The 26,534-nt window shown below is 40.8% G+C and overlaps 1 protein-coding gene across 4 annotated transcripts in view; it reads left to right on the forward strand.

Annotated features, from left to right (window-relative positions):
- Nucleotides 1-26,534, forward strand: part of MBNL2 (muscleblind like splicing regulator 2) — a 152,265-nt gene that overhangs the window by 91,973 nt on the left and 33,758 nt on the right. For 2 of the 4 annotated variants that reach the window (XM_082859571.1, XM_082859570.1), the window contains exons 3-7: nt 6,263-6,427; nt 14,573-14,773; nt 17,905-18,168; nt 24,917-24,970; nt 25,602-25,755. In XM_082859571.1, coding sequence (XP_082715697.1) covers nt 6,263-6,427; nt 14,573-14,773; nt 17,905-18,168; nt 24,917-24,970; nt 25,602-25,755 — 838 coding nt within the window. The remainder of the gene's footprint in view (nt 1-6,262; nt 6,428-14,572; nt 14,774-17,904; nt 18,169-24,916; nt 24,971-25,601; nt 25,756-26,534) is intronic. The other 2 variants (XM_082859573.1, XM_082859572.1) reach the window with 1 other exon arrangement.

Genomic DNA, 26,534 nt, shown 5'->3' on the forward strand with positions numbered 1-26,534 from the left:
GAACTATTGTTATCCCCATTTTACAGATGTGGCAACTGGAGGCCACAAGGTCCCATGGCAAGAACAGCAGAGCTGGATTTTGAGCCCAAGTAGTCCAGTTCCAGAGACTGTTCCCTTTACCACTGGTTTCAACTGCTTCTCCAGGAAAGGTTCCAAGATAGAACAGGCTTCAGGAATGTGACTTCAGGACATCAGGATTTCGCTAAGTTGGTTTCACGCGTGCGGAACGCGAGGGAATCTGAGAGGTTCTTCAGTGGCTTCCATGGACCTCCCAAGCAGGCTCCTGGACTCAGAGCATCCCAGCAGGCCACTTTGGGAACGCATACCATTTGCCCCCAGTCTTAGAGTCAGATTCTCCATTCCACAGCCAGGCCTGCTCCCTTGAAAATACCATCACATGCTGAAAGCAGTGAGCAGACAGGACCCAACGGGAAGAGGAGGAATTCAGTGGATCAGGCTGTGACCCTGGGCCTCAACTGGAATTATTTCCCAAAAGGGCCTTTGTAGAGCCTGCTGATCAATGGCGTGGCCCACACTAAGAAACAATTTAAATTATCCCCGAGTCGTACAGCAGGGGCCTATTGTCAGTTTGAATTGCAGATCATATAAAATTCATTGCTTTTCCCATGGAAAACCAATGGGATATAGTTGTCTGTTAGCTATTCCTATGGGCCAAACTCCTATTGTTAATCCCTTTAATAATCTCCTAATTAATCTGTTTTCTTTTTTGCTTCCATATTTTAATTGACTTTTTCAATTAGGAGCATACTAGGAAAAGACTCTAAATATTCCTGGTTTTAAAATAAGCAACTGGAAAACCTCATTTTCCAATTACGCTTTGCCTTTCTCACACCAACCTGATTCTGAAATTTTTTCTTAGCCAAAGCTGCATTTCTTTTCTCCCACGTCATGCAATGTAATGACCATGTAATTCCGATAGCTACGATCTGTTGTTCTGACAAGTACATATTAGTTATTCAGCATCTTTCCTCATCCTGTTAAGAATCAACATGGGTATTCTGCATTAGAATCTTTCATGGTCGCTTATTTTAATAAACTTAATTCAGCTTGAAATTCTCACTTGCTTCTAACCATCCTCCCTAAACTAAATTTTCCTGGAGCAGAGATTATTTTGGGAAGCAGAATGAAGCGCAAAAATCCTATGTAAACTACGTCAGAATTCTGTTATTGTTTTTAAATAAGCGGATTCCAAACAATGCAAACCATAACAACATTAGAGATACAAAATCTATAATCAGGGTAAGATTTTATACGTAGCGTAAAACATAAATCTGATCTTGCGCTTCTCCTGCTTCAAAACTTTCAGTGGCAATGAAGTTCATAGCCCTTAACTTGACTCCCAAAGTTCCTTGTTATCTGGCTCTAGTCTACTTCTTCCCGTTTTATCTCTTATCATCCCCCAACTGCAACCCACACCCCCTTCTGTATTCCAGCCTTGAGAGACTTCAAGAAGGCCCCCAGATGGTACATTCTCCTAGCACGTCCTCTTCCTTTTGTCCTCATTTTGTATTCTCCCCCTCAACACACAAATACACACACACACACACACACACACACACACATACACACACACACACTTTAGCCCTCACTCACTCCCTTGCCAAGTTCCTTCTCATCCTTCAGGTCTCAGTTTAAATACGTCACTTCTTCAGAGCCCTCCTTTGCCACCAGTCTCAATTCTGACCCTCTCCCACCATTGTCTCTCAGCCTTCTCCTCCAGAACAGGGACCACAGTTTGTAATTATACATTTATCTGTGTCACTGTTTGGCTAATATCCGTCTTCACCACCTGATTGCAGGCTTCAGGCAGGGAGGCAGCAGATCTTGTGTTTACTCACCTTTAGTTAACTAGCACTTAGCACAAGACCTGGTACACAGCAAGGTCTCAATCAATATTTGTTGAATGAAGGAAGGAATGAGACCCTAGCCCGGAAATAGACCAAGAACAATGGTGAGTGTGATCCAGACCACCTGTCATTTCTAAACCTGCTGCATCCCACCCGGGGTGGGCAGAGCCCCTGAGGGCTGCAATCTCCACATTAGACCCTGGTGTGGGACCATCTGCCTAGACTCCTCCAGGGCTCCCATTTTCCAGTTCTAGAAGATTCTTCACAAAGACTCTGGAATGGTGCCCTCCCACTCCATCCCACAGAAGCTGTGCCAGCCCCCTTCTCCAGGGGCTGGACCCTCACCTCTCTTATCTCTCGGAAACAGTGTTTAACCAAGGGAGGAAGAGTTAAAATAAAACAAAAAAAAACACAATCCTAGCAGCCACAGGAAGACTTTCCCAAGACATTTTCGTCTTCATTTCTTGGACTAAAATTGGGAGACGCTATTTTTGACACTTCTGTTTTGTTTCACAATGATATACAAAGATGCTTTACATTTCTGCTCACTGCCCTCTCCCGTAGGGTTATGACAACTTGCTTTGATAATCAACCGTTTTTGTGCGATGATGTGTATCCTGACAGATCTTACGCCTTAACAAAAACTTCCTTACCAATTGTTTACTGTGTCAAATAGTTATATTTTGACAGTAAGTTTTCCTTTAGGATTTTAGAGTCCTATAGTATCCCTTACTAAAATTCTGCTGCCTGGAGTTTCCCAGGCTTTGAATTGTATGCCTCATACATCTGTGCTGCAACACCCTTCAAAATATTGATGCTAGACTGAACTATGTTCCAGGGCTCTCTCCTCAAATATGGATACTTGCAGAAATATCCTGAAGACTTGAAAATAATTTTAAACATAAGATATTTGAATAAGTATAATTAAGTACTGATTGTTTTTATCATGTTTTGAAATGAAAAGCTCCTCTAGAGAAGAAACAAAAAGCCAATCAAAACATAACTAAATCTGTAATCCTGCATTTACTGTAAAGAAAATGACATACAAATATCTTTTCTTTCTTTGGTAATGCTGACAACGCTTCCCCAGTGCTTACTACGTGCCAGGCATTCTCTACACCTTGTGCCTGTATTAGCTCATCTAATCCTACAACAGCCTTTAGAGGAAAACACAATAATTATTTTCATTGTATAGATGAAAACACCAATATACAAGAAATTCAAGTAATCTGCTCGAAGTTACAAAGGTAGGAAAAAGCAGAGCCAACTTATGTGCCCAGGCATCTGCCTCCAGAGCCTGTAAGCCTATCCACTCCTCTGACCCACTTCCGACAGACAGACCCAGGCAAATGATCTTTCTCCACTCCCAAATCCTCATATATATTCTATTATATATATATATATTTTTTTTTTTTATTTTATTTATTTTTTTTTTTTGCGGTACGTGGGCCTCTCACCGCTGTGGCCTCTCCCGTTCCGGAGCACAGGCTCCAGACGCGCAGGCTCAACGGCCATGGCTCACGGGCCCAGCCGCTCCGCGGCATGTGGGATCCTCCCGGACCTGGGCACGAACCCGCGTCCCCTGCATCGGCAGACGGACTCTCAACCACTGCGCCACCAGGGAAGCCCTCTATTATATTTTAAATTGTGTTAAGTAGCCTATTATTCTATGAAGGAGAATGCTAGATTTTTATCCTCCCTGGATTTTTAACTGTTGCTAATAAATAGGTTAGTACAGTGAGGTAATTGAGTCAGATAAACCTAGATTTAAAATCCAGCCCTACCACTTACCAATTATATAACCTTTGGAAAGTTTCTTGATCTTTCTGAGTACATTTGCTGTTTTGTAAAATAGGGATCATTACAGCTGTTATAAGGAGAAAATGAGATAACCATGTATAAATTGTCTGGTACATGGGTAATCAATAATATACCTCACTCCAAGTGTGTAAGTAAGAACAGTAGGAAATTGTATTAATTCTCATGGAAAAGAAGGTTCCATCAATAAATTACTAATTCGATGTTGTAAATCATGTTCCATTGGCTGAAAATAGTTTATGTAGTTCCTTAAGAGTCCCAGTTGTATCAAGAGATGACAGCATTCACAAAAAAAACATATTTTTCTAGCCTCATCGAAATTTTTACCTGAAGCATTACATTAGAAGACTAATGATCAAATTGACAATTATATGAACGAGCAAAATAGAATAGCCAAACTGGTAGAAGTGTGGATGTTTCACAAATTCCAACTCCATTCTATGGAACTTTGTTTTCCCAAACCCCCACACGAGGCCCTTTGTACATTTGTACACAGAGGCCCATACGTGTACCCTGTATACATGAGCCTCTCTGGGTGTCATCTTCCAAGTGAACTGACTGTGTTTGAAGAGAGTTTGAATTGAGCTTGTCAGAGAGAAGCCTGGGGAGACTTATCCTCTATACATGAAATGTCACTCTGTTCAATTCTCCTCCACCCCTGATGATGGGCAGTAGCCACGTCCCGTGACCACCTCCCACAATAGATGATAAGAATGTATTTGGACACCTGACATAAGGCAGCCAGTCCAGAGACTGGTCATACTCCTGTGCTCTAGGAGCTGGCCCAATCTGAATGCTTTCTTGGAGATTTTATTTTAGAAAATCCAGAGACTTGGGCAATTGTCAAGGGAGGACAGAAAGAGAAGTAAAATAAGACATGCCTGAAGCAGGTTGGTAGGGCTGGAGGGACCCTAGGACATCACAAAACAATGAGCAAAGTAAAGTTAGGATTAAAACTTTACCTTAAAAATCTGCAGACAGAAGTAGATGGAGAGAGAAAGAGATTTCTAGACTGCTTTGACTTGGATTATTTTTTTTTAACTTTTTATTTCGTATTGGAGTACAGTTGATTAACAATGTTGTGTTAGTTTCAGGTGTACAACAAAGTGGATTATTTTAAATTGTGGGTCCAGTTTGCCAGTATTTTAACAGTGGACCTTCCAGTACTTGACCCAAGATGTCTGTTTTCTCCCTTAGGATGCTGAATGAAACATCGACAATAGGAACTTGAGCCTAAGGAGACATGCTGCCCTTGCCCATTGTTACAGAATAACTTTAGCGGAAACGTGACCAATTCCTTCAGGGGTCCCCGGTGCCCGCTTCTGTGTCCTCCCTACAGAGGGCGGCACAGCCTCTCATGCTGCTAACACGGGTTGATGAGTGCAGAGCACCAGGCTGAGCCCAGGACTCCTGTCTGCCCTTCTCCGCGGCAGTGTAGGAGGCTGACATTTGGGAGGGAGCCTGCGCCACCACAAGTACAGCTGAAATGAGCAGGGGGCAGCGTGCGAACTCCGGATGTTTAGAATTAGGATGACTATAAACAAATTTGTTTGCCCAGATCCACCCAGCTTGCTTTTTAAAATTACTTTTATATTTGGTAAACAAACCCATATTCTCTTTTCTTGGTTGCAAATAAGACTAATTCTTTAGAGACTGACAATCCCCATACTGTTTAACATAGTTCGTTATTCTTTCTCCAGAAATTGCATACTTCACATATCAACGTGATTCTCTCAATTGGTAGTTTTGAAAACTTGGGAAGTCAGTATAAACACTACCATTTGTGATTACTCTTCAAGACTGGTTTTAGGTACACCTGTCACCTAATTAATTTTTTTTTTCACTTTGCCAACTTTAACATCCCGATGTTACTTTAGCTGTAAACACTCTTCACTACCTCATATTGTGACATTTAATTTTATACAACTGTCACGGGACTGGGGCAGGGACATGGGCTGCAGCTTTCGTGTATTAGAGCAAACTCCTCTGTTGCAGGTGATTATCTGAGTTCATGCCTGGAAATTTCACCTGTGCATCAGTTACTAAGAAATGTCCGCTCCTATTCTACCACTGCCTCTTCTTCAATCGTTCGATTTAGGGGTGTCTTCAGCCACCCTGGAGCACACATTTCAAGACCTTCTGATTACTTTCCCTGCTGCACAAATGTGGCGCATAATTATTCGCATTTTGTTATCACTCCAGCACAAACCAACGTTTAGCAAGTTCAAAGCTTCCTTTTGATAAGTCACAATAAATATGCTCCTCTGATGGCCTCCCACACTGCCTAGAAGGGTCCGACTTTACTCTCAGCAGTCACGTTTCCTTAGGGTCTTTTGTCAGAGTTAGAATCCACTAAAAACAACATCATTTCAGGACGCTTCTCTGTTCAACAGGTCTGAGCAAGGCTGATAATCATCGAATGCCTGATTCACCCCTTGTATGTTCCAACATACGTGTGCACGCATGTGCACACACACAGATACACACCTTCATATATAAGGAATGATTGTGAAATGGTTGACAACAGAGTTGAAAGCTACTTATGACAGTCCTAAGACCAAAACTCTTTCTTCCAGGGCCGTTGTTCAAGAGAGAACTGCAAGTATCTTCACCCTCCAACACATTTAAAAACTCAACTCGAAATTAACGGGAGGAACAATTTGATCCAGCAAAAAACTGCAGCAGCAATGCTTGCCCAGCAGATGCAATTTATGTTTCCAGGAACCCCACTTCATCCAGTGGTGAGTACATTGCATCTCATGATGGGCTTGATGATTAAAGTGTTGGTACAGGCAAGGCCACGTTGACCTAAAATGGTGTCCCCCTACTTTGTCTCTTTGGCTACCATTAAAGCAAATAGCTTTGAAGCTAACTAGATGCTGAAAATAGGGTTTTTAAGATTATTTAAATGGAAAAACGCATGTAGAAACTGTAGGCAAAGACAATTTCTAATCAATATCTGGGAAATCTGTGTCACTCCAACTAGTGACAGTAACCTCCATATTTCTCACCAGGAACCTCCCTATTTGAGCCATCTTAGAAGGGCGATAGTTCTACGTTCTCATTTAGAGTATGAATTGATGATCTATGCAAAGAAGAGATTCTGATGCCTAAAACATTATTAGCAATGCAACAGATAGATTATTTAGTTCAATGGTATCATTTTAAGGAAGGGGAAAATAAAACCACAGAAGTTAGTGGATTTACCCAATGTCCTGCAGCTAATCAGTTGTGGAGCTGAGCCTGGACCTCAGACATCTTGACCAGGGCGCTTTCTGCAGTCTGCTCCTCCTGGAGCCTGGCAGAGGCATGAAGGAAGGCTGCCTGAGCCACCCACGCCTCCCGTCTCAGAGGCCTGCAAAGGGTGCAGGAGCTGAGGCAAGGCCCACAGGATTAAACGCCCAGAGAGTTCAGTACTGTGTCATATTTTCTCCCTGATTTCACAGTGTTTGAAAGTACTTCCTTAAAGGTCTGGAAATTGCTCTAGGAATGAGGCCCTGAGAAAAAGGAGTGCATTTTGGGGCTTTAGTGAATTTCATTTACACTTGTAAATTTTTTGTCAAAAACAAGCTAATTTTTTAAAAAACAAAGCCAGTGAAGTGAGTGAAATTCGCTCTTTTTTAAAAAAAAGGTGCATAAAAAAGAGATGATTGTTTAAAAATCAGTCTTTATTGTATGAAAATTCTATGTCATTGAAAGATGCTAAATGAAAAGGGATAGCTACCAGGGAGTTACATTTTCTTGTTGTGCGTCCATGAGATGTGATGGGGAAGGTGGGGTTTGGTCCAGGAAGAGGGGAGAGAATCTGGGCAGATTGTTGGCAATTCTGCTTGTCTCCGGGTTTCTGCCCAAGAATAGCAGCACAAAGTAGCCAGGAACCAGCTCTGCCCAGAGTAAAAAAAAAAAAAAGTGCAGGTGCAGGGGACTCCAAGATAAATCAGCTACAGTCTTGTGGGTGTAGACAGACTCAAGGAAAAGACAACATAAGATTCAGGCCCAGGGCATTATGATTTTGGATGAGGCAGGAAAGGCTGCCTGAAGGAAGTCCCAAATAAGTACATCCTAAAGGATGAGTAGGAGCTATCCTAGATGTAAGGACAACACAGGTAGAGTTCTGAACACATTTAACACCAAATACAGGCGTTTAAGTGGATCTACTTAAAAGCATTCACATGTATATTTATGGTTCTCTTTATTGATACACATGTATAAATTATTTTATTAAATTACCTAAATGCTAAAATAATTTAATTATACATATTAAATGACATCTATGGGAATAAACTTAGAACCACCTAGGTCAACATAGCAACAGTGCATTATATCGTTTTAATCATTCACTACTTATTTACTTAGAATTTGTAAGGATTGACCCTGGTACCCAATAATGGCAATGTTAATAAGAAAATTCCATTCCTGTTATAAACTATTAGTTGAATTTTCTTTGAAAGTTATGTTTATGTATTGTCTCATATATTAATTAGAAGACAATAATCACAATTACTCTATGAAGAAGGAATATTACACTTAAGTATTTTAATAGAGGTTTTTAAATCGCAAGAAAAATTAGAAGGAAAAATGTAATAAACTTAAAAATCATTAACTCTACAAACAAATAACTTCAGAGTCTCAGGAATGAATTAGTGACTTAATACAAGGTAGTAGGCCAAATAATGGCCCTCAAAGGTACCTGGAAATGTAAATGTCACCTTACAAGGAAATAGGGTCTTTGCAGATGTGATTAAGCTAGGCATCTTGAGATGGGGAAATTCTCCTGGATTAAATGCAATCACAAGCATTCTTATAAGAGAGGCAGAGGGAGAGTTGACACACATACGGAAGAGGAGAAAGGCAATGTGCCCGTACAGGCAGAGACTGGAGTGATGTGGCCACTAACCAAGGGATGCCAGCAGCCACCAGAAAATGGAAGAGACAAAGAATGGATTCATCCCTAGAGCTTCCAGAGGGAATATGATCTTGCCAAAGCCTTGACTTTGGCCCAGTGAAACTGATTTCAGACTTACGGCCTCCAGAACTATGAAAGAATAAATGCATGTTGTTTAAGCCACCAGGTTTGTGGGAATTTGTTAGACCAGACACGGGAAATTAATACATGCAGAAATTGCTTAAGACAAAGAAATTGATAAACATAAAGTAGCCAGTATCCCTCCATTTTTAGGTTTCCTTCTTAAACTTCTCTAAAGAGGTATGCATATTTTTTCCACTCCCTTTATCTCCCATCTCCCCTGAACCCATCTGCTGAAATCTCTCACCAGTGACCTCCATGTTGCTAAACCAATGGGCACTTCTGCTTTTATTGTACTCTTTCCACCTCTTAGTAACATGCAATCAATCTCTCCTTCGAGGAGCACCCCTCGCTCTCTGATCGTTCCTTCCTCTTCTGACTCCATTGCCCATTCTTTTCCTCTGTTATATGTTGAGGCTGCTATACACTGATGTTCCCAGTGCTGGACCGCTCTCTCATTTACCCTCTCCTTCATGGTCTCATCCATTTCTGAGGCTCTGAATCATCTACAGGCTGAGAACTCCCAAATGCACGTTCCCAGTCCAAACCTCTCCTCTGAGTCCCAGGTTCAGGTATCCAGCTTCCTACTGGACTCACCTTCAAATTTCTCACAGGAACTTGACATGTTCAAGACCCATTTTTTTATTCTACGACACTTCCATCTCGGTATGTGCAACCAGCAGTTTCAAACCAAAACCAAGCAGATTCTCTCACATCCAGTTCATCAGCAAATCCTGTCATATGTGCCTTCAAGTCCATCTACTTCTTCTCCCAGCACCTCGTCTGAGCCGCCAAGTATTTCAAAATACTTTATAAGCTGTTCCCTCCTAACCTCTCAAGTTCCACTCTTGCTTTATTCCAATGTATCCTGCACACAGCAACCGGCATACAGTTGCCTTTAAACACATAAAGGCATCATATCACTCCCTTTCTTACAACCCTTCGCCTTCCCATTTCACTGGAGACAAAGCCTAAACATGTAACCTTGACTTTATCTATAGTGTCATCTGTGATCATGTCCCTTCCCAGCTCACCAACTCATTCTGGGCCGCTCTTCCTTTGTCCACTGAGACCAAACCAAACTTTCCGTTCTGTGAACACACAGAGCTCTTGTTTGCCTCAAGGCCTTTGCTTTTGCTGGAAGTTTCCTACTACTCTTCACGTTTTAACTTCATCTTATTCATAAGGACTCCAACTCTATCCCCTGCGACCCACCACCAATCTCTGTCATTACCAGTGAGGCCTCCTCATTTCTGCTTATCCATAAAAATGAATTGTCATTTTATTTCTTTGTCCTTCCCCATTAGGGTTTAAGTTCAATAAATGTAGACACAGTGTTCTGGCACCATGTCTGTACCACCAATGAATATTTACTGAATGAATGAAAATGCAAACTGTTCTTTCCTCTTCTGTCTCAAATTCATTACATTTCAAAAGTCTCATTCACCTTATTCCTCCTACCAGTTTTTCTTTCTCCAATTCCTAACAGAGTGTAACAGCAATTCTTCCTTCCCTTCCCTTCCCAGCACACTGCCCCCAACCCCTCACCTCCCACACAACCTTCCCATGTACACTCAAGATAAAGCAGCAGGTGGGTAGCCTCTAGTAGGACAGGGATTCAAGAGCCTATGCAATCCGGTCCCTGGGGGCAAGGTCTAGTGTTGAGTATTCTGTGCTCCAGAGATGCTTCCAGGAGTAAAGGGAGAAGGCTTAAGAGATGTCATGTTTTAGGCCTTTCAGTTTGAGTGCCAAATACCTACCCTTTGAAGTCAGAGCTTTCTAAATGTATGAGCTCTCACACTCTTGTTTTAAAAAGTCAATTGACTACATTTTAGAGCCATAAAATACCTCAGGCCACTTAGTCATTCCTCCCCAGCCCTGATCCTTCCTCGCCACTACAAAATATCAAAGAGCATGTGTGCACATGTGAGTGTGTGATCTCTGAACCCAGACCTACTCCTGTAAGGTACTGAGAAGGAAGAGTGGAGAGCGAGAAACACAGGCAGGTGGGGTGAAGTCCAGAGCGAAGATGCCGAGACCGGCATTTCGGACATGGTTTTCTTCCAGAAGACTCTCTGCAGCTCTTGTCCTCTGGCCTCTCTCAGTGCAGTTAGTGCTGAGAGATGAGGAGGACCAAATGGATCTCGTCTCAGACCACCTGGCAACAGCCCTCCTGCGGGAACCGCAGGGCCGCTTCTCCCAAGCCCTAGCTCGTGGCCTTCCAGGAGCAGAGTCACCTACCCTTCTCTTAGCTACCAACTCAGACTCAAGTTCAGACATCAGCCTCAACTCCACCTGGAGACTTTAATTTGAATCCAGGATCTGAGACCCACTTTTCCAGGCAGCTGTTCAGAGCAGCCCTAACCTCCTGCCTGAGGGAGGCCCTGGCTGACGGTGGGACACGGCTCCCCGCCGATGCTCACTCTGTACGCTTATGTCTGTAAGGGCAGCTCGTGTTTTTGTTCCCTCTTCTGTTTTAAGAAATTACCAACGAAATCTAATAAGTGCAGAGGAGTAAAAACAGCCCCAGACTGGGAGCCAGGGGTCCTGGGTAGTTTGCCTTGACTCTGCCTCGGCAGCGCTGACCTTGGGGAATCCACGTGGTCTCTACTCTAAATTGCTTTCACCTGAAGACTGTGCAGTTCTCACTGCCACGCTTGCTTCTCGCGGGTATTGAGGAGATTAAAGAAGACACAGTGTGTGAGAATGCTTTGAAAACAGCTGAACCTTTCACAGATGTAAGGTATTACTGTCAATGATGATAATAATAATAATATAGTGCCCATCTCTGAAAATTACCATAACTGTATTTTTTTACTATTCAACTTCAACAGAAAACACTCTAGACAAAAAAAGAGAAAATATCTAATTGAATCTATCTTCATAAAGCCTATGAACTTTTAACTTTCACATGAAAGAAAATACATACTTTCCCAACTTATATTTCAAAATAAAGAAGATATTTGCTATCATTTAGTAAGATTTTATACCTCTATTATTATATTGCTATCCTGACTACATTCCTGTTATAGAATCAATGGACAATTTGGGGGAAAAAACCTTTATTAATACTGATTTTTACACTACTAATGATAGCTGCTATTTCTTGCGTTCCAACCATGCGAAGTATTATAAGACAGAACTAACACCTTGCTCAGCCCAAGTCTTGAAGCTAAGTAGTTTTACTTCCCTTCTGCAGATGAGAAAACTAAAGTTCAGAGAGGTTGATCTCCTGCCCAGGGTAAAGATTAATAACTGGCCGAGCTCAGGATTTTGAATTCCTGTCTCCCTTTGTCTAATATTTGTGTTTTTACTTTTAAATAATACTCTCTGTGACCTATATTACAGCTAACATCAATAAAACGAACTGCAACATTCCTTTTCGACCATTAAATTAGATGAACAAGGAACAAAATTTGGCTAATGGCGAGAGATTTGTTGATATCCAAAAAGGTTTTGGGAAATGGGTTTTGAGGTTCTGACAGCCCACTGACAGTCAAGGTACAACCTGAATGTGTGTCCCTACACTGACCCGGGCTTCAAAGTATCTAAAAGGGAGGGAGGTTGGGAATTTGCTCCAACAGAAAGTCAAAAATGGAGATGTGGGGAGGGCTCTAATTTCTAAATGTTTACTTCAATCATTAGCCTCTAGATTAAATTACACTACTAGTACTGGTTTTTCCTAATATTTATTTTCACTCCTCATCTATGACAGTTGTCCCCAAACTGGGGTGCACATCAGATCATGTAGTAAGTTTTTTTAATGCAAATCTCAAGGACCCTGCCCAGACATATTGAGTCAGAATTTGTGATATCTCTATTTATGAAATTCCCCTCAGGCATTTCTGATATAGCTGGTTCTTTGAATCACTGATCTGTTGTGATTTATGACCTTTCAGAATTGATTTTCTTAAATCCTAACATTATAGAGCCCTTATACCATTTAAATCACTTGGCTTCTTTTCAACAGTACTAAATTATAAAAGCTACAGTTACTGAAAACCACAACGTTCTATAATTATGACTCAAATGGGTTGAAAATGGAAAACATTCATGTATAAAACTCTGTAGAAAGTCAAGGAAGAAAAAAACTCCTAACTGCCATCAATTTCCCATGTTAAGACCTCATGAAGCAACTTTCCCCCAAAGTGAATTTTATGTCGGAGTCATAAAGATCTAAGAGCCCCTCGTGAGAGTGCAGCAGCAGCCCTCTAAGACCATTAGAATCACCTCTTCCATCCCTCCCCCGACCAGCCACTTCAGTGAAGCCTTTCAGCCTCTCCAAGAACTCCCCGCACAAACTATCAATAATTCACTGCTTTCTAACATCATCGTTTGTAAAAGATATTTTTCCATTATTGCTGTCAACAAAAAACGTAATACACACAGATTATTATTATTTTTCCCATATGTTCAACAACTCAGAGCTATAAATAGACAACAAGAATGTTACCCACAATGTACAAATAGAGAAGTAGCATGACATGGCCAACCACATAGTTCAATATGAGAAAATTGCATTAACATGTGATTGCAAATACCTAAAATATCCTAAAAATAAATAGGGTAAAAGTCATCCAATAACTAAAAACAAACAAAACAAACAAAAACTATTCAGATCCAATTCAGTGCAAAGTTTATTCTAAGAAAAATCTTTAGCATCTTAAATTTTTAACATCAGCTCTTTGAAAGTGAAGCAAAAGTTTGTTGTTCTCTTAAATGTACATTTTTAACATTGGCTCTTTAAAAGTGAAGCCAATTCCCTGGTGGCGCAGTGGTTGAGAGTCCGCCTGCCGATGCGGGGGACGCGGGTTCGTGCCCCGGTCCGGGAGGATCCCGCGTGCCTCCGAGCGGCTGGGCCCGTGAGCCATGGCCGCTGAGCCTGCGTGTCCGGAGCCTGTGCTCCGCAACGGGAGAGACCACAGCAGTGAGAGGCCCGCATACCGCAAAAAAAAAAAAAGTGAAGCCAAGTTTGTTGTTCTCTTAAATGTGCATTATTTCCTTTCTGAAAGGCATATTTTCAGGTGAAGCTTTTGAAAACAATTATCCCGTCAACCCTCTAATATACTTCTTCTGGACACAGAGTATAGTGATAAAGAAGTTTAGTGAGGAACTCTATACCTTCATCACTGCTGCGTTGATTTTGTGACCTAGGAAACCAAAGCAACTTTTAATGGCCAATGGAAAAGTTCAAGCCCTTCTGTCCAACCTTTCAGGAAAGGAAGATTGGATCTAGACATAGTTGAGCTAGAGCAAGAAAGCGCAGGTCTAGATGTAAGCTGCCTATGAATTTTGGGGTTATATATGCTAGTGATAGAATACAGAAACATACTGGTAAATCCGAGCAAAATAAAATACCAAATAATCCCCACTTTTTGAGAGTGTATAAACTTGGTCAGTCTGAAAATCAGTCTATAGTCAAGCGTTTTTCTTTCTTCCTCTCCCTTTGAGAGACACGTAGGAGAAATCAAAGATTATAAGTCAGCATTCCCTAAGTTTTACTGCCTTCTTGTTGTAACATTCAATAGTTTGGAATGATGAGCAATTAGGGTGAACTTATTCTTTTCTTGAGAACACTTTCATGGGAATAAAAGTTTCACCTGGTCCCTGTAGTTAGGTTTCTATGATGTTCTCCCATGTGTTTGTATGGTTTGGGGAAGAGAGGATCTGTATGGACTTCATTTTTATTAAGCAAAAAACAGAGAAGCTTAATGAATTTTCACAGCTCAGCATGGATCTATGCAATTAACACAAAGAGTCTTGTATGCAATGAATGACTTTGCTCAAATGACACTTGCTGGTGATTTTTAAAAGTTTTATTCTAAAGGAATCTTTGTCTTGTGTTATCTTCCTTTAACAGCCCACTTTTCCTGTAGGTCCCGCAATAGGGACAAATACGGCGATTAGCTTTGCTCCTTACTTAGCACCGGTAACCCCTGGAGTTGGGTTAGTCCCAACGGAAATTCTACCCACCACACCTGTTATTGTTCCCGGAAGTCCACCTGTCACTGTTCCGGGCTCAACTGCAACTCAGAAACTTCTCAGGACTGACAAACTGGAGGTACTTCAATTATATTTGTGGTTTGAGATGCATTTGTGGTAGAACTATACCTCTGTGTAAGTGAATGCTTGTAAGATATTAATTCAGTCTTGCAAAACCGCCATGCACACACATTCACCTAAAAGGCATGCATTCATAATTCTATTGTTTGAATTTAAGGTCAAGTATAAAGGAAATTAGTCTGTGGGAAAAGAATAAGTTTAATACAAACAAAAATCTGTTGTGTGGAATGTGTGTTCAGGGGCAAAATATGTAACGACCAGTGGAACATTGAATCAATCACTATGCAGGCCACGAAGATGGCTCCCAAGGGCTCCAGCTGTTCCAGGCATGAACCTTTGCTGGATCCTGGAAAGGTCTGGTAACGGGCAGGTTAGGAGGCCAGCAGCCAGGACAAGGGGGACACTCAGGGACAGGGGTGGGAGGACGTAGGACTGTGACTACTGACCAAGTGGTATGATCATATTTCAGTATTTGAAGAACTAGTATGGCTGCTCTAGCATGTTCCAGGATATCAGCCCCAGTTATGTATAGGTAAACGGGGAACCGGAGCCTGGGAAAATCTAATTACTGATTTGGGATATTTTCTTTAACTTAAATTCAAGTGATCTACAAAAGTCAAGAAAACACAGACTTAGAGAACAAACTTATAGTTACCAGGGGGGAAGGGTGGGGGGAAGGGATAGTTAGGGAGTTTGGGGTTGACATGTCCGCACTGCTATATTTAAAATGGATAACCAACAAGGACCTACTATATAGCACAGGGAACTCTGCTCAATATTATATAACAACCTAAATGGGGAAAGAATTTGAAAAAGAATAGATACATGTGTATGTATAACTGAATCACTTTGCTGTACACCTGAAACTATCACAACATTGTCAATCAACTATACTCCAATATAAAATAAAAAGTTTAAAAATTCATATATTTATAAAACATAATTCTTAAGTCATGAGTCAAACCAACTCACCTGTACTTTACTAGGTAAAATTTCTCTTTAATCAGTTAGGGCATTCATCCATTTATCTTAACTACTGTATCCTATGACATTTAATAGAGCATTTTATATGGGTGTGTAAAGAGTCTGATAGATTTTTCAAAGAGTTCCTTTAATCCAACCATCAGTTAGTTGTTAGGTGATATATATGTATGGTTAGGATGCACACTGTGCTTTATCTTGGATCATTTGAGAATGTTCTTTCAATGCGCATTTGTTTAAATATTTACCCAATAAATATTGAAAATGATAAAATGTTGCCTAATATCAGCTTCCATCTGGAGTATATAGATCCCCAAATGAAAAGACGATAAACTCCCATCGCTACTGTTTTGATCAAGACTAACCCTGTGAATATTGAACAGACCTTTCATGGGACTGGAAAAGTGTTTGGGGCTCCACCTGGTGGACCCATGAAGGTTTCGTGTTCAGTACGTGACCGTGTGGTTTAGAAAACAAATTAAATCAGCTGAGTTGGGAACAAGTTGTCCTTCCCAACAGGATTGGTAGACAAAGACATATGTAAAACTGATTCACGAGGACTTTAGCAAAGCAGCTTGCAATTCATTTCAAACCAGGAATGAAGTCAGCTGCACACAGAGCCCCTTGGTAAATGCCTGATGGCTACTCTACACCCCAATGCAGTCTTAGCCTGGAGTCATTCCACTTACAGAGGGAGGCATACTCAGAATCTGTGGGAACAGTTTAGTAATTTTTATTTTGTACATTTTATGAGCTAAAGATGGAATGTTGGATAATATCCAAAGTAGAATGAAACAATTAAAAATTTTGTGATTTATCTGTTTACCCTTTAAACTCGCTTGGTCACTGGTCAGTGAAACTGTATTTCCCAAGTACTTTTGACTCTCCCAAGGCTCGAATGTCATGTCAGTGACCCTTCCTGTAATGTCACTAATGATAAAGATGTGAACCACCACTTGAGCACATCAACTTTGGATGTGGAGCCTGAGAAGAAAATAACTTACAATTTTACTAGTAATTCTTCCCTGATAATGATATTTATAAATATAAGTATTATGTATATATGTTATTTGTGTTACTTGACGTTATCGGTATTTAGGGCAAGGTTAAGAATACTCTTTAAATTCCAAAGAAAATTTTCTTTAAACAGTAAACTCCTGATCCACGAGAATTCTCAGAGGATGGAGCATTGCAGTTACTTGAGATTTCAGGATAATTAAGGATTAAGGAATTAAAAAAAAGAAACAATACATCAACACTTCAAACTCTATTCTACTTCCCTCCTTTTACTTCTTTCCCTTTATCTCTTCCCATATTTCTCTCCGTTTTATTTTGTATTTTTACCTTCTTTCTGTGCTGTCAGAAATAATAATATTGTGACTTAAATGAAAGTTTTGGTGTCTTAGATATCGTAGTTGTCTAATTTATGAGTATAAGCACTCATCAGCTTTGTGGAGCAGGACAGACCTATGGGAAAACGGGAGTATTCACGTTCACTCCAGCCCCACTCCCCATCCTCAGAGAGGAGAAACAAGTTCGTCACGTCGCCTTGTTCTTTTAGCAGTTGTGCAGCAATGACCTTGTGGCTTGATCTTTGGTGAAATAATCCCTCCATGTAAAAACCCTGTAAAATCCCAGAGTTGTCATAGTAGAAGATGTGGCTATATATAGACGTCCAAATTTTATATACATGTGTGTGTATATATATATATATATATACACACACATGTATATAAAATCTCCAAATTACTATATATATATATATAAAAAATATTCTTTCTTTCCTTCCTTCCTTCCCTCCCTCCCTCCTTTCCTTCTCTAAATAAATAAATAAATCCCAAGAACAATGGGGGCCTTGTTGATTTAACTGCAGATTTTGACTTTCTTAATATAGATTCTCACCCCAGAAAAGAGGGGGAAGTAAAACTCAAATTATTTTGCCCGGGATTCCAGTTACTTGAGTCCTGGATAATCGAATGTTTATGTTGTAAATGGCACAAAAGCCACCATTAAAAGAAAGGAAAGGCATTTATTCCTTTTCTTTTTTTTTTTTTTTTTTTTTTTACATCGTGCCTGCGCTCGCAGAGGTAGTTCCCGGCGGCCCTGGGGCCTCCTTCTGCATCGTGTGCTCTTCTCCCCATGTCCTAGGTCTGCAGGGAGTTCCAGCGAGGAAACTGTGCCCGGGGAGAGACTGACTGCCGCTTTGCACACCCCGCTGACAGCACCATGATCGACACAAACGACAACACCGTAACCGTTTGTATGGATTACATAAAGGGGCGTTGCATGAGGGAGAAATGCAAATATTTTCACCCTCCTGCACACTTGCAGGCCAAAATCAAAGCTGCGCAGCACCAAGCCAACCAGGCCGCGGTGGCCGCCCAGGCAGCCGCGGCCGCGGCCACAGTCATGGTAAGTGGGGCGCGCGCGCCACGCACCTTCCCCGGCCCGCGAGCCCGGAGCCGCGCCTTCCGCGCGGGGACGCGCACGCTCCCCAGACCGCTGGGAGCGGGGGACGGCTGCTGTTCCCGCTGCTCCGCTGCCTACGTCCTGTCTCGGTTGCCCCCGTTTTGTTTTGTTTTGTTCTGTTCTGTCCCTCCCTCCTTCCCTTCTGCAGCACAATAAGTAAATCTCTCAGGCGGGCGCAGGGAACGCGGGGCGGGTGCGAGCGCCCTTCCCCACGCCCAGCTCTGCTCGGAGACCTGACACGGGCGGGATCGGCCCGGGCTCCTCGCAGAGCGGGAAGGACCAGGGAGGCGGCCCAGAAACAGGGAGAGACAGAGACAGAGAGAGAGAGGGAAACAGGGCGGGAGGCCTGCGGCGGCTGCTGCGCATCACCCGCAGCGCTCCCGAGACGGCAGTCCGGAGCCAGGAGCCCTCGGCCGGCGGCCCCCGCTGCCCGGCTTTTCCCTACCCCCATCTTTTGTCCCTCTTCTGTCACTTATCACAAAGGCTACGCTGCGAACTCTCTCTCCCTAAATGAAATTTTATGCAGAACATCAAGTCATTAAACAGCTGAAGACGGAGCTGTAGGGCTGGTGCTTGGAAAAAAAAAGAAGTCCTGGAACCCAGCCTCAGGTCCCTGAGTCACTGTCCTGTCTCAGGCCCCACCCCAGACCTTTGGGCTCTGAATACAAATTTTAAAATATCCCCAGGTGTTTTGTATACACAGTAACATTTGAGAAGCCCCTACCTAGAACACTTAAATTTAGCTGTATTCTGGGATTACCTGAGGGATCTTGAAAGGTTCTAACATCAGTCCCTTCCCCCAAGTTTCTTATTTAATTAGTTTGGATGTGGCCTGGGCAGGGGCTTGCTTTCTTTATTCTTTCTTTCTTTATTTATTTAGAAGCTCCCAGTTGATCCCAGTGTGCAGCAAAGTTTGAGAACCACCGCACTGGCCTGTAGAATTAATTTGTTTTCATGTGAGACCTCTGGCTTGACAGAAGTCTGTTTTAATATATGATAGGCACTGGGCATCCATTCATTCAAAACATATGAGACCTGCCGTGCATCAGGCACTTGCCGGCTGGAAAAAATAAATTAGGCAGCTTTCCTTGCCCTCGGGGAGCTTGGAGTTTAGTGACAATGATACTGCTCCTCCATGACACAATGGAAGTGCATAATGGGGTCCAGGGTGGAGGGGGGCAGGAAGACTCAGTGGCCAGTCATCCCTCGAGAAAGACAGATATGGCTTCAGATACGAAAGGTATAGTTTAAAACACATTGTTCTAACTAGCGACCACCACTTCATACACTAATGCCTGATCAGAATGCAAGGGTAGCTGTTATACACCAAGTTCATATTACTCAACATTCTTTCCACAAATTTTTTTGTTTAGAGAACGATTCATTTTATTTTATTTTATATTTTTAGAGAATGATTCGTTTTATTTTTTATTAGTTTTGGCCACACCACACAGCTTTCAGGACCTTAGTTCCCTGACCAGGGATTGAACCTGGGCCCTCGGCATGAAAGCACAGAGTCCCAAACACCAGACCGCCAGGGAATTCCCTCCACAAACGTTTATAAGGCCTGGCCCAGTGACAAGCAACAGGGATGCAGAGAGGAAGGCACAGAGCCTGCCCTTAACGTCATCACCGCTTAGTGTGGCCTGTGTGCTTATTCACACCTTTCCAATCTCAGCTTATTCCCAAGTATCTTGAGCACTGAGTCCTTCATGTCTCTCACTGTTTCTTCTCAGAGTCCTTGTCCCTTTAGTGTTTTTTCATCACTGGACATAACAATGATTTTTCTGTGAGTTTCTATATATGTGGGAATGTATGCATCCACATGAGAGAGTCAGGACAATATAGATAAATTCTCCCCTTTTTGTTCTCATAAAAGAGTGGTTTTCAAAACTGATTATAATTAGGTGCAGGGGGTGAGGGACCTGTAGGGGAGATGAGAATAAATTGGTCACTTAATGCTGATGAAAAAGGAATTCTTTTAGAGAGCAAATGAGGTCTTCTATACACTTCTGCAGTGTGGAATTCATCTTCATCCACTTAGTGAAAATCTCATCCTACCGAGAAGTAAAATGTTTTTCATTGTAATCATTCTTTCAGGCCAGCTCAAATTTATTCTAACTGGTGTGTTGATCATTGGGCACAAAGAACACGTTTTTACCTTAAGCGAATGTTATAAATCATAACTAGGTATCAAGGATACCCCCAAGGCTAGTTAGAACTCTGGTTGCAAGAGACAAAAACTTCACTAGATCATTTAGTGCCCTCCAAGGGAGGAGAGGTAAAATAGGGCTCAGGGGTAGATGGATCCGGAAACTTGAAAACCAGTAGGTCTCTCTCTTTTCTTTTTTTCTGCTTCTCTTGGTATATCAGCTCCATTCTCTAAGATCAGCTTCTCCAAACAACACTGGCCATGGCTTTGGACACCTGTAGGGACACATTCTTACATTTCCTGACAAGAGCCAAAAATAGTATCTATACCATCTCTAATTAGGAACAAAAAAATGAGCCACCAGGGTCATTTTGGTGGTTGTCCTGTGGTGAGAGTAATAGCATGCTGTGATTGGCTCAGCCTGGATCACGATGGCCATCTCTGGCCACTGGGATATGAGACGAGGTTCTGGGACTATGAAAAACTTAGTCCCTATACCTCAAATACCTGTTAAATACAAGAAAACACTGGTACTAATAGTGACCTTTACAGCTGAGCCCTGAATTTCTCTGAGCCTTGATTTATCCGGCTGTTACCTAGAAGTACCAGTTCTAACATCTGCAGTCAGTATGTTCTTCAATCACTGAAGGAACAGTGCACCTAGAATATGTCAATGGTAGATGACCTGGGTTGATGGAGATAAGAGAAGAAATGGCCATTTACACAAACAGCCCGGTATCTTTAAATCAAGATTCGACTCCTCTATGTGCCTTTCTGTGCATTTTCACATCATTTTCATCAAGATGCAGAGACCTTGTTGCAGTGGATGCCAGTATATTTAGTTACCATAGTTTCCTAGATTGTTACCCTGTGCCCAGATTTGGAGTTCTGATACTTCAGGTGATCTTGCAACACCGTCAAAGACAACCCAAAGGAATGTAGTTTCAGAACAAAAGCGTCAGCTTCTTTCTGACAATGACATGAAAATTACTGAATCTGTCATGTCTTTTCAGTTGAAGTGAGAGGCTCATTTGAAACCAGTCTAGTTGCAGTTGGATGAAGTCAAAGTATTCTTATTCTCATAGCAAGACTACTCGGTACACTGAAGAAAAACTATTATTTCCTTATTTAAAAGAACAAATGGGAGTGATGATTGCAGTCAGAAGATATTAGTATTCCATTCACCTGGGTTCCATATCTGAACACCAAGAATTTCTGTAGTGCAATTTTTATTATTGTCCGGGATTTCCCCTTCTCTGGATTAATTGGACCCTGAAAAGGAATCTAAAGCTTTGATTCCAGAAGAAGAGACATCTCTTTCCTTTAGAGCCTTATTCTTTTGCACTGCCTCTTAAAACATGAGCATCATCCTCATCAGAATTTTTCAAATGTAAAAATAAGCCAGACAGAGCTTCTCTTTGGTAATTTTAACACAAAGGTATCTGATCTTCAAGTCAGCAGTCCTTCTTCACACACACACCAAAATGGAGCTACACCAGGAGATACTTATTTTGTAAAAGGAAACAGGACCAGCTGCCATCAGCTAGATAAGTTTCAGTTGTTCAAGAAAACATGTACGGGAACTTTGAATCCCATCCTACTTGTCCACATCCTTTTCTTCCACATTCGAGTGGCAGCTCTGATTACTGTCGTCAGCGTTTCCTGACTCCTCAGGTTTGGTCTTTGCCTCTAATGCCGGGCCCTTGGTTGGCTTGCCTTGGCTTGAAGTTGGCTTGCTCCTTGATCCAGAAAATGAAAAGCCTGGCTGTATGTATATAAGGCTGGGGAAAGCCCAGAGGGGGCAAAGGATCAGAAATGTTGGTGAAGCCAGCAAGAATGGGTGCCCAGTGCCTGGCACACAGTAGGGGCTCAATTAAAGAGAACCTCGTTCTCTGCATCGGTGCCTAAGGAAGCTCCCAGGATGCACCGGGCTTGGGGATCTCTCAGGTCTATTTTAAGCCTGAAGATCTTTCAATATAGGTAAACATATGCCTGCAGCCACATAATACCCTCTAAAACGGAACATCTGTGTACTACAAAGCCACATTAGAACATGATTATTCATCCATACAGTTTTTAAAAAACATTCTACCCATGTGCCTCAAAGTGTGAGGTGTGCAAGATATTAATATGTACACTCGACCTTCCAAGACCTTAGTGTTTCCTTGAAGAGACAAGATATTTGCATTTAGTAATGAAAACCCCAAATAAGGAGTGGTAGAAAGGGAAATGCAGTCACTGTCCAGCTCAGTTTAGGGCTCTCAGCTTCTTTAAATTCCTAGTTTATTATAATTTCTGTCGAAATTGCATTTCATCAAACTAAGATTGGAAAAAAAGAGAACATTAACCTTTCAGGTGTCGATCCTAAGGAGAACTATTTAATATTTCTTTTTTCTACTTGGAGACTTCATTAAATGATGCTCTGTTAAATCAAAATTTTGCTCATAAATACCAGCCTGTGGAGACATAATCACTCTTCTAGTTAGCGTATCAGAAAAGATCAACCCAACAGCAGATTTGTTCTATAACTCTCAAAGACTGGAAAAGTGAAGGAAAGAATTGAAACCAGAAGGTTGAGGCCAAAATGATTTTGAGTTTAACCATCCAGTTAATGTTGTTAGTGTACTCTATGAGAACAGGCTATGCAGCTTTATGTAGTTAGTACAGACTAATACAAGCAAAAATTTTTTTTAATTTTTAAAAATTGCATTATCTAGCAGTGTAAAACTATACAGGAATGAAAGATTTTAAACAAGAATGGTGTCATGAAAGTTACATCATGGCAAACTGACATTTGAGGAAAGAATATTCAAAGAAGCTTTCTCATTGTGAAGCTTGTTGGGTTTTGAAAATGTTCACAATTCTGCCTGAAGAACGATGATTTCATATTATGTGATGGCCTCTATCCAGACTGCCTTCCAAAGCAGCTTCTCCACTGGCCATTCTAAGCCTCTCCTCTATCTATAGTCCTTTCCGCTTTACTGCTAGTCTCCACCCCGCTCCACCCTTAGCTCTTTCCTTTACCTCCTATCACCTCCATACTTTTAATCCTGAGTCTTCAAATGATGATGAACCGCTCTTTATTGGCCAAGGAAGATATCGTTCATTGTTTCCCATTTTGAGGGTTAAATACTATCCCATTTTCTTTCAAATGCCATAGCTGTAACTCGGAACTTTAGAATAAAACATTTTGTATTTATTGTGCAAACCTTAGGGATTTACCTATTGTGCTAAACATAGAAAATGGGTATTTCATTTCTTTTGTTTGCATTGGAGCTATTCCTTTGAATTTCTTTATTTTCATAGAATTCCATCATAAAATTTTTAGATTTTTTTTACAACAGTTATCAAGGAACAGGAAAATTTTTTCATCATGGTCTAAATCAATATTTATTATTATTTCAGCTGTTTAAATGAAACTATCTGCCCACAAGTATGGTTATAAGTTAAAGATATTATTTGACTTCTAATAGTCCAAGCAGTTCTTTGCTCTTTTAGCTGTTTGCTATTTTTAGTTATTGTACTTGTTCTAGCCAAGAGTTTCCCACATCTCATTAACTGGGTTGGTCACTGATTATACTTAAAAGTACGACTAGAATTATTAAGTATAAATTATTTTGATACCTGAGGACACTAAATACCCGTTAAAGGGTATTTTCTTAGTGTAATCTGGTAAGTTGTTCGCGATAAATTGAATTAAAATTTCAAATGTGGTGGAAAACAGAATGGATGATAAGTTAGTCATTAGAAACCATATGATGGAATAAAAGCAGGAAATTTGAGAAACCTACCATGCAAATTCAAAACCTGTTAAGCTTGGAACCTTATTCCACGTTACCAGATCCACACTAGCAAAGTGAAGAGAAAAACTGAGACAATTATCCACATAATTCAGACAAAAAAATTAAGATCCAAACCCAAACAGTTTTGCCTAAATAATCTTGTGTTTGAATATTTTTTTGCCTGAATTGTTTGTCTCAGTTTGCCGCTTCATTTTGTTAGGCTAGATCTTCATTAAAAATTATTTTTATGAAAGTTAAAGATATTATCTTTTTTTTCAACTTGGATCTTATAACTTGGATGTTATACGTAGTGCATTCATTGTTTTATATTTGAAAACTAACTTATCAGAAGTTCTTCAATCCTGTGGCCCTTAAAAAGTTTTGCATTTTTTTCTGAAGCAATGTAAAAAATGCTTATGGTGTGTATGCAAGCTGCTGTTTTAATTAACTTTCCTGAATTTCAAACATCTATATTTTACTCTCTTATATGCTTTTAACTAAGGTATAGTAGATGCATTTTTGCTTCAATACTAATTTAAGGTGTAATATTCATTTCTTTAGAGAACATTTTTGTTGTTGTGCATGCCTAGTGTTTTGTACGTTGTATATTGCATTCAGAATATTTTTTTCCTTCTCACCTATCCACAATGCAATGCCGTTCCCATGATGCACCTCTGCTTGCTGTTTACCTGTATGTTAATTCGCTTGAATCCCATTGGCCCACTGCCATCATGTGCTCGCTGCCTGTTATTAAAAGACTCAGTCGACTGCCAAAGCAATGAAGCGACCTCTCGAAGCATCTGTAGACCTGGTACTTTGACCTTTCACCTTTCGCTTTGCATGTAGCTTTTCAGAGAACCATCTGAGATTTGTATTACTTGTACAATATTGGTTGCAAACAATCATTATTATTAATTAATGAAAAAAATTCAATAAGGTGTTTAGCCACCTCATTTTCATATGTAATATGTGGAATAAATTAATCCTAACAAATTTTAATACCTTTTCCAAAAGAGTGAAGCAAATTTAAATTACTTGGCTTGGAAAAATGCTCATTATAATTCTAATTAACCTTTAAATTCAAGAAATTGCCACTTTGTTAAGGAAAAGAATAGGTATTAATAATAACACAAATGCTTCCTTCCCCCCTTAGACTAGTTTAACTCATTTTAAAAGCTGAAGTCATTTTCCGTTGTTGTTGCTTGATAGCTTTTCTTTTCCTTAGTTAAGATGCTACCGTTTTGGATTACAGAAATCATGCTTTGCTCTCGGTAACAAACTCTCACTCATTCGACTTTGCCGCTGTTTAAATTAAGGTGCATGGCAGACGCATCTCCTTAGCTGTCATTTTTTAAAAGTATGCTGCAGTTGATGATCTCTGTGGACGCTGAAGGTGTGCTCACTTTGAGTTACACGTATCTTATCCACTTCCTCCCTTACAGGCCTTTCCTCCTGGTGCTCTTCATCCTTTACCAAAGAGACAAGCACTTGAAAAAAGCAACGGTGCCAGCACCGTCTTTAATCCCAGCGTCTTGCACTACCAGCAGGCTCTCACCAGTGCACAGCTGCAGCAACACACGGCATTCATTCCGACAGGTACGTGCCCTGACAGTTCCAAGTCCTGTGTCCGTGTGCCCTCCGGTCATGTGCTTTCTTCTCATTCCTTTAAGCTGTTTGGTGGCATCTAGTTTGCTTTTAAAGGTACGATAAATACAGCCTGAAACTCATCATTGTCCTAGCTATCTAGATAATTTACCTTGCTTGGGACAATAGCTAAAGACTGTTAGGATTCTAAAGCCAAATATTTTATAGAGTTAAGTGACAGTTTGAACCCGTGAGAAGCAAACAGCAGTTAGGGCTTTTGGTTTCTTGTGTTTACACAAGCTGTGTAAAAATTGGTTATGTAAGTAAGACCTCTTATGTGTGACAATTGAAATTTGTCATTAACCCTGAATGACCTAAAAATAGCAATTCCAGTAAATACTAACCTTTTTTTTTTCCTATTCCTATTCAGAGCACTAAACAAAACAAAACAAAACAAACAAACAAAAAGAGAGGCTATTCAAATTAAAGCAAACATCTACTCATATTTTTACATCCATTCTATCTCTTTTGCCATCCTTCTCAACTTCCACCAAGTTCACAAATATAGAGAACTCTTATCCTCAGTTTCTAAGCCAATGCCTGATAATATTAGGTGCTAAGGTGCTTTAACTCTGTCATCCTACTAAGAAATGAATTCTGTTAATCACAGAACCTTGAAGTTTAAAGGATTCTTAGTGATCTCCTCATCCAATTGATTGTTTTACAGATGAGAAAGCTGAGGCCCCCTAAATGTGCAGTGACTTCCCAAGGTGGCACTACTAAAGAGAAAA

This window comes from Leucopleurus acutus (genome assembly GCF_964270905.1).
Source record: "Leucopleurus acutus genome assembly, chromosome: 18".
NCBI lineage: Eukaryota > Metazoa > Chordata > Mammalia > Artiodactyla > Delphinidae > Leucopleurus > Leucopleurus acutus.